We start from the raw sequence: 8,993 nt of genomic DNA, 5'->3' as shown, positions 1-8,993 counted from the left end.
TTATATTCAAGAAAAAGTAATGTTTTACTGGTATTTGGTCTTAAAATGAGGTAAAAACATTTTAACTTGCAGATTTCTGTTCAGAGAAACATGGTGCCATTTAGTCCTGACTTTGTGATTTTTTTTCTTATGGAGATAAAGGTATATTTTCATACTGCTGAACAGTCAGAAATAAAAGTCTCAATTCTTAAAAAAAACAACCAAAACACATTTCTTTATTGCAAAGTTTATACCTGTTTGAAAAATACAACCTGTAGCACTGATAAGACTGAGGCACGTTGAAAGGTAAGCATAGGGAAAGGTTCTTTCAAAAAAGAAGGTAACGGGATAATCATGTCTACCTCCCCAAGGATGTCTTTTTTTCAAAATGAAAATTAATCTGGTTTTTATTATAGCTCTGTTGAGTAGAATTACAAAAACACCTTTATTCATACAGACTTTAAGTAATGGATAAATATATCTCAGGTATTTTGTAAGATGGTATAGATCTCATTCTGAATTATCTTTTCGTGTTCAGACTTCACATTCTTTCATAATAAAAACTAACATGAAGACAACTGCTTAAAGGTATAGTTTGACAAAGTATTTTTAGACGTTAGAACATTTATAGGAGGAAAACCAAAATACGCCTTTTGAAAGTAAGTATACCAAATCCTCAACAGTTTTAGCTGAAATAAACTTTACTGATTCAAATACATTTTTTTCAATAATACAGAGAGCTTATGGAAATAATCTATTAGCATGAATATATAGTTATTTAAATTTCAATATTTTTAACAACAGCTGAACATGGTTGAATTTAAATATATGTGAACATTAGAACCTTTTTCTACCAGATGTATATGCTGAAGATAATTTGCTCCAATAAGTTAAAGTAAGAGATTTATGAGATTAACTCATCAACAAAAGTGTACACATCAATAAAAGTAAATATTTTTAAGTATATAACTTGATGTTAATTTTGTTATAAAAGTATCTCAAAAACATTACAACAATGTGATAAATAATATACAAATGATCTCTTAAAATACCATGAATAGGGAGCCAGCTTCCCTAAAAATGTTATTCTGATAGTGTCAATGTCTTGCTTTCATAAACTGATTTTATAAAACCTGATAAATATTCTCAGCAATCTTTTCTAATAAACATCTAATATTGCTATTAATTAGGTTGCAGTTTTATCCATAGTAAACAAAATAGCTTTGAATGAATCCAACAAATACAGTATTTTCAATGATTCCCCTCCCACTCCCAATAATGAATCAGAAGTACTTTGGAGTATGATTGTAGCATCTACCATTTTCCAGGAATTGTGGTCCCACATTCATACCATTGGACGTAGTTGATTTGGGTGTGCCCACCTATTTCTCCAAACTGGACAGGTTCTTGTCGAACTGCCCTGAAATAGCCTGAGAGGGGAAATAGGTTAATTTTAATGGCTGCTACATTAGTTTTTGCCTTGACTGCTGAATGTGTGAAGATTACTGTGAGTGAAGCAAATTATTTAAAACTTAATGAAGAAGAAAGATTGGTGTCTTTCCTAGCTACTTCAAATCCTAGGATGTGGAAAATTACTAACAATTCCCTTAGCAAATGAGGGTAGGATGCTTGGTAGTGTCTGGGAACAGTTCTAGTTTGTCCACTAATGTCTTCACAGATCTTACTGAGTCTTTTATTGCTTTTTCTAAATGATCATGAACAAAATCTAAAGGCCTGGCTGAGTGTTTAGTACCTGCCTAATAAGTGAGTCCCTGAGCTCAAACCATAGTACCACCAAAGGAAAAAAAAAAAGTTATTAGCAAGCTTAGTAAAATAATTGTAGTACTTAAAGAACCTTCTGGTGTTCCTGAGTAACCAGGACAGTTACTCTTCTATACTGCTACACAAGGATTCAATTTTCACCATTTTTCCAGTTCTCATGCAGCTTTGTGCTGATGTGTTGAATATTATGGAGATTATTCTTTCAGTAGATTGTTTTATTTTAATTGCATGTATACAGTTAGAAATAATAGTATGCCTTTCATGTATGGTGATAATACATTTTTCTTTAAAAATGTTACCAGAATTTAAAAAACTGCAGGTATGCTCAGGATAACAAAACCCATAAAGGTTGTGCATAATTGGTTTAAGTTTAGGAAAGTCTTGATTTTTAAAAAAAATTACTTTTCTTACTATCTTTAAGTAGTTTAGTTGTACAGTGAAGGTAAAATTTCACTAAACAGTTTATGAATACTATGCATCTTTTTTTTTTTGTCACTGTCCCTGAGCTCTCCAGCTCAAAGCAAGCACTCTATCACTTGAACCACAGCACCATTTCTGCTTTTCTAGTGGTTAATTGGAGATAAGTGTCTCATGGACTTTCCTGCCCGGACTGGCTTTGAACCGTGATCCTCAAATCTCCTGAGTAGATAGGATTGCAGGCGTGAGCCACCGATGCCCACCAATACAATGCATCTTGATCAGTGTCACCCCCTTCCAGCCCCTTTTAGCCCACCTCTTCCCTTTTCTTAATTTTGCGGTGAATTCTGGACTGCATTCTTACCCCCTTCTCTTCATTTGTCTACCCTCTCTCCTTGACCTCAGCCCCCCTCTTGCATTTCCTAGAAAGACTGACTTTTTATAGCTAGTTTTACAAATATTAGAGTGTGTGTGTGTGTGTGTGTGTGTGTGTGTGTGTGTGTGTGTGTGTGTGTGTGTGTGTGTGTGTGATTTTCCTGGGTTCTAAATATGAGTTAAGAAAGTTTTAGTGAGATATGAAGTAGTCGTTCTATAGAGTTCTTGTTGATGGCTTATTTTCACTTGATTTCTAAGTTAATTTCTAAGACTTTTATGCGGAAGGAGGATTAAAAAGCATACCTTCTTTAGTGGGTAACTGGTCAGAAGTGAGTTGCTGTCCTGTACGGCCATCTAAAAATGAGTCTACAAATTGGCAGTGATCCTCTCCATGGCCTCTTTGATCACCTATGTTGTAAAATTTCCCTGAAGAACCAGAAGTTAAAATTAAATGCTGCTTGCTTTGGTGTACAACAGTTCTGAAATAAATTACTTCATCTTTCCTTGTACATTTTCTTTCTTACGCCATAGTTCAAGCCATTAGTGTCTCAACAGAACTAGGGAATAGTTTCCTAGCATTTGTGCGTGCCTTCCCTCCTATAATACTACTACTCTCATTTCAAAGATTAGTGATTTTTTTTTTTAACGCAGGTAGTATAAATCTGCGAAAATTCTTCTATCAGTCTCCCCATATACTGACAATAAAACCAATTTTAACGTTCTACGTGAGTTTAGTTTTGTCTGTATGGTCCTCCTTTACTAAATCTCAGCCATACTCAGAACTGGTCAAGGTGTCTCACCTCAGACCTTTGCCCTTATTTTTTGTCTACCTCTGAATCCTTTGTCTGTAGACCTTTTGTGGGTAGTGGCTTCTCGTAACCTTTTTCTTAGCACAGTTGGTAACTTTTCAGAGAGAACTTCCCTAAAACTACCCTAATTGTCTTCAAAGTGCCTACATGTAGTTCATATTTAGATGATAGATTTGGATCACTTGATTGATGTTGTTTGTTTCTACCTACTGTGGAGAAGGGAGTTAACTATGAAATAGGAATGTGTTTTTTGTTACCAGCACCTAACCTAGTACCTGGCATATTGTAAATATTCACTGAAATGAGTGGACAAACATCCATCTTTCTGTGCTGGGCCATCCTTACATTTTTTTCTATATGAATATGGAAGAAAAATGCTAAATTTTCAGTTTGGAGCAAGGTTTACAGCACTTCTAGGGATCAGGTTCCTTAGATGGGTATTGTTAGATACAATCATTACCAATAGGCTTTTAGTCCTTTGGAGGCTGTGGCAAAATTGAACTTGAATATGCTAGTGTCTGTACATTCAAGTGTGTTGTGGTGGCACTGTTTCAGATTGCATTTTCATTATTTACTCTCAATAATACGTCCTTTTTTTTTTGCTAGGATGTTAACCGTTTAAGGAACTATACTCAGGAAAACTTGTGTAAGGTCCTGAATCACTCCTTAGGTCTGAAAGTCTTTTTAGAAAAAGCTCCATTTCAGATGAGATCTAGATTTTAAAATACTGGAAAACATTCCTGGAAGGCAAAGGCTTGAAAAAGAACTGATAGTCCCGTTTACCTGTGAGGGAGTCACTCAAATAAATCTTGTATCTGAGAGAGTTGCACAGCTGCACTCCAACAAATTTTTTATACCATGTCCTTTTGACATACTGTTTGCCCTTACATTCGGAATAAGAATCTGAATTAAAGGGCCTTTCAGTCCAGATAGCATCTCTTCCTGCTGTGTAAGGGAAACACATGGTTTGAGGTCAGCATCATATGTTAGGTTTCCACAGTTTACAAAAAAAACAGGCCACAAAGTTCATTACCAACTTGCTGATGCTTTTTTAAACCCAATGCCAAATATTTGAGCCAAAAATACTATAGTCTTGAGCAAATACCACCGCCCCCCCCCCCCAATTAAGTTCCTGTCAGTAGCGAGGTAAACCTTTTAGAACAGTTATGCTTATGTGTGGAACAGCCTTTGCTAAATGTAGACTGTCCTGGAAGCACATTTAGGGTTCTTTTGGTCAGCCTACCACTTAATGTAACTTGTTATTAAAAGTGAAAGCAGCACATCTTGGCTTTAATTTACTAATCAGAAAATTTGATCTTGCCTGAGTGAAAAGCAAGTCTCAAAATAACCGATTTGCCTCAGAATACCATAGGCTGTCAATGTTATCAGGGTATTAGGTAAACACTCTCACCTGATTGGTCTTCTAAGAAGGCTGAAAAACTTGAAATCATTACTCAAGTACTGCTGTACCTATTTAGTTGAGTCACTGACATGGTTACTTACCAGAAATGGGCTCGCTCACTCGTGGATCAGCTGAGGAGAAACAGCAAATACGACATTAGATCTTTAGGTAAACTCTTAATATTGAGGCATGATGAAAAAGATACAATTAAACCTTACTTGCAAAATGGTACAGTTTTGGTAAAGATTGAATTTGGAAGTTCATTATATGTTCAAAGTAGGTCTTGCATAATCTGCCAGGTACTCTATACTATACCTTGAATGTGGTTTGAGTAGGAATGAGTGGTGGCTGCTGTTCAGTTTCAAAAGCTTCTGTTTCATATAAAAGTAATTCATGGTAGATGAGCCACGAGGATGGCACTCTTTTTTTTTATTGTGAAAATACTATACAGAGGGGTTACAATTACATGGGCATGGCTCACTTGTGTTGGTATAACACTTCTGCAAATACCAATCTATAAATACAGATACATTGTGCTAATGTGTTGGAACTTGGAATGCCTAGAAAATTGCAAAAAATGGAAGCAGTGCTGTGGCTCAAGTGGTAGAGTGCTATCCTTGAGCTGAAGAGATGAGGGACAGCACCCAGGCCCAGAGTTCAAGCCCCATGACTGACAATAAATGAATAAATAAATAAATAAATAAATAAATAAATAAATAAATAAATAAATAAATAAGCGAATAAAGCTATTTAGCCTATTCACATTTAAAGAAAAAAATTGCAAAAATCTTACTATGATTTTCGTTTTTTGATGTATGTACTAATACTTTAGGCATACAGATAGGCATTTATTCACTAGATTTTTCACTACAGATTAAACCTACAGGTTATTTTTATTGCTAAGTTTTTTTTAACATCAGGATAAATGAAAAGTGGCCATCAGGGTACCTTAATGAATTAGATTTTTTTGTCTTTTTTTTTCTTCATCTTAATTCAAGCAAGTCTGGGTTTGGCTTCCTATGCAACACAGTATTCCATTACATGTATATACCCTTATGTTTGGGAATTACTGGTGTGGTTACCTGATTCTGTACTGAATGCCACCGTATTGCTGGCTGGGCCTTCACCAAGTGGGTTTTTGGGCTTCACTTGGAATTCATAACTGTGGGGAGAAATAAAGATCATTTAATATATTCCTGAAGGAAGTGGGAAGCAACATCCTCTTGTTTGTCATCCTGCCTGGTTCTGCTTGGGTCTCGATGACAGGAGGTCATGTGTTTGGGAAACACGTTTTACTTTCTAAACATCTAGTGTATGAGGAAAAAAATTTTAAAGGATGGTTATCTTTTCAAAGTACAAAATTTGTAGAAATAACATGGTAATGGACAACCTATAGGAAAGACGTATGTGGTGGACACAAGCTAATTCCAGCAACGAGGAGCCTCCTTCAGATGCTGAGTGAAAAGTTCCTTTACTTCTAATCAGCACAACCCTGAGTATTAGGTAATGCTTTCCAGTATGGTATTTGAACTACCTATATCTGAACCACAGACTGGGTTAGCAGTAGAAGTTTCTTGTCACAACTTTGCTGCGGAATCTGAAGTGATCCAATGCCACTGGTATTTGAGAATAACTAGACTAAGTTATGGGAATAGCCATTCATGAAAAAGTTTTTTGCAAGACTAGATGTATATCCTGAGTATCAGGTCTGTTGTAGATCACAGGAAGCTATAGAGGCCAGAAGAGTAGTCTGGGCATGTCCTGTGAGCACTAACACAACGATAGAAACAAATCTCCCTCAATACATCAGTTTAATACTGGCCAGGCCCTTAACTATATGTATATGTGTGAGTGTGATGTGTGTGGGCGCTAGTACTGGGGCTTGAACTTGGGACCAGAGGCTGTTCCTTTTTTGCTCAAGGCTGGCACTCTACCACTTGAACCACACCTCCTCTTCTAGCTTTTTTTGCTGGTTAATTGGAGACAAGAGTCGACCGGGCTTTTCTGCCTGTGCCGGCTTTGGACTGTACTCCTCAGATTGCAGCATCTTGAACAGCTGAGTAGGATTGCAGTCATGAGCAGTCAGCAGCTGGTTTAACTATGTATGTTAAGAACAAAAAACAAAAAAAGACAGATCCTGACTATTTCTATCCTTGAGAACTACTCATTAAACTGTTAGTATCTGACTAGTTTTACTAAAATTCATAAACAGAACAAATTCTCAAAAAACTCATCGAGGAATTTACTATATGGCTAAAATTGAATTCCTTTCAGTAGTAGACTTAGTAATAAAACCACTGAAATTATAATAAAGCTCAAGTCATCTGGTGGTTTTGTGTAAGAACGGGATCAGTACAAGGGTTTTTTTTGTTTTTGTCTTTGGTAAGTTGTGGGGCCTGAACTCTGGGCCTGGGTGCTGTCCCTCAGCTCTTCAGCTCAAGGCTAGAACTCTATCATGTACAAGGTTTTTTTTTTTTGCTTATGTGGTGCTGGGGAATCGAACCCAGGGCCTCAGGCATGCAAGGCAAGCGCTCTACCACTGAGCCAACTTCCCAGCCCATGTACAAGGTTTTTGAAAGATAAATTATTTACATTCTTTGAGAAGTTTGCAATTAGAAAAAGTGAGAACACAAAGAAGTGCAAAGAAGAAGAATGAGAGTTCTTAATTTGGAGTAGATGATACCAAAATCCACAACTATTTGGTGTTCAAGGAGTCAATTAAATTAAAATCTAGTATAAGATGACATTGCTGTGCTGTAACAATGGAAAACACTTTTTAAGGATCATGTATGTCCAATGCAGTAATTATTTCATATACATTAAAAAATAGAAAATACAGACCCCAGGAGATATTCTAATGTTTAACTGAGAACAATGGATCACAACTGTACTATCATTTATTGTCTTTGCTTTTTCAAACTTTAAAACTTTGTGTAATGGGTGTTTATCTTCATAAATTTAATGAGTGAATACCAATGAAAGCATTTTCTAAACTGGATAATTAAGATGTTACATCACCCTAAGAAATTTATCCTAAGAAATCACCGATATAAAAACACTTATTTATCTAAATCACATATACATGGGGTGTTTCCCATGGAATATTTTCTAGATACTAGATTCTTCCTAAGGCAAATGGCCTAAAAACTAAAGTCAATGATTCACACTTGAAAATCAACATCACTTGCCTGTGTGTGCACAGCTACACAACTTCACCAAACTGGTGAACTGAAAATGGAAAGGGGAAAAGTCACAGACATCTGGAGGGTGAGTCAAGTAGAACTGCATTCCACATGCATTCCGGAGCATTGCCAACAGCCTAAGCAGGTGCCAAATCTGATGGCTGGAATCATCCTATGTCTTTTCAGTTATTCACACTTCAGTTCCATTTGCAGCATGGCCACAAATATTCATAAGTTTGCATTTGGGAAACAATTTAATAATAGAAAAGAACTACTTTTGTAGTATTGAGTTTTAAAGCTGTACTAGTCTGTTTTGTGTTACTATTTCAAAACTTGAGGTAGGCTGCTTGTGGAAGAATAAGGTCTAAGGACTACATTTGGTGATGATTTTCTTGCTGGCAGAGTCCTGGGGGCATAGAGCATTACATGGCAAGAGACACAGTGTGTATGTGTGTCTGTCTGCCCTATTTACAAAGCTGCTAGTAGTCAGTCATGGTGACTCCACCCTAATAAACTATCTAATACAGATTATGTTCTAAAGGCTCTACCTATAAATAACTCTATCTAATTCATTTGGGGGTTAAACTCTAGCCTGAGTTTGCAGGGGTGAGCCATAGTGAAAATCATGTACATCTTTCTGATAAAAGCGATTTTTAAAAAAGCTATAAGATCTAAACAAATTGGATCCTTGTTTCTCATCCTGTACTAAAATCAGTTCAAAGTGAATCACAGACCTTAATGTAAGACCCAAAACATGGAAATTACTATGAAAGCCAAGGGAAAACTTTGGAAGAGATAGGGCATAGGCAACAACTTTCTGAATAAGATTCCCAATGCTCAGTGAATAAGAGCAACAATTGACAAATAGAATGACATCAAATTAAAGCTTCTTCACATTGTGTTTGGAGCTGGTGACTCTTGCCTGTAACCCTAGCTACTCAGGACACTGAGCCATGGGCAAGAAAACTGAGCAAGGCAAGAGATGCTAAGTTCAAGCCCAAGTACTAGCACACACACACACACACACACACACACACACACACACAC

The 8,993-nt window shown here is 36.4% G+C and overlaps 1 protein-coding gene across 15 annotated transcripts in view; it reads right to left on the bottom strand.

The window, feature by feature from the left end:
* Window positions 1–53: 53 nt before the first annotated feature.
* Window positions 54–8,993, bottom strand: part of Abi3bp (ABI family member 3 binding protein) — a 188,266-nt gene continuing 179,326 nt past the window's right edge. For all 15 annotated transcript variants that reach the window (XM_070030358.1, XM_070030366.1, XM_070030367.1 and 12 more), the window contains 5 exons: window positions 5,847–5,926; window positions 4,866–4,895; window positions 4,146–4,307; window positions 2,857–2,979; window positions 54–1,409 (listed from right to left, as the gene is read on the bottom strand). In XM_070030358.1, the coding sequence (XP_069886459.1) occupies window positions 1,294–1,409; window positions 2,857–2,979; window positions 4,146–4,307; window positions 4,866–4,895; window positions 5,847–5,926 (511 nt within the window). In that variant the 3' untranslated portion in view covers window positions 54–1,293. The remainder of the gene's footprint in view (window positions 1,410–2,856; window positions 2,980–4,145; window positions 4,308–4,865; window positions 4,896–5,846; window positions 5,927–8,993) is intronic.

This window comes from Dipodomys merriami, unplaced genomic scaffold (assembly GCF_024711535.1).
Source record: "Dipodomys merriami isolate MVZ:Mamm:240054 unplaced genomic scaffold, mDipMer1.0.p SCAF_2, whole genome shotgun sequence".
Taxonomy (NCBI): domain Eukaryota; kingdom Metazoa; phylum Chordata; class Mammalia; order Rodentia; family Heteromyidae; genus Dipodomys; species Dipodomys merriami.
The sequence above is the reverse complement of the archived record's forward strand: the minus strand, read 5'-3'. Positions and strand labels throughout refer to the sequence as shown.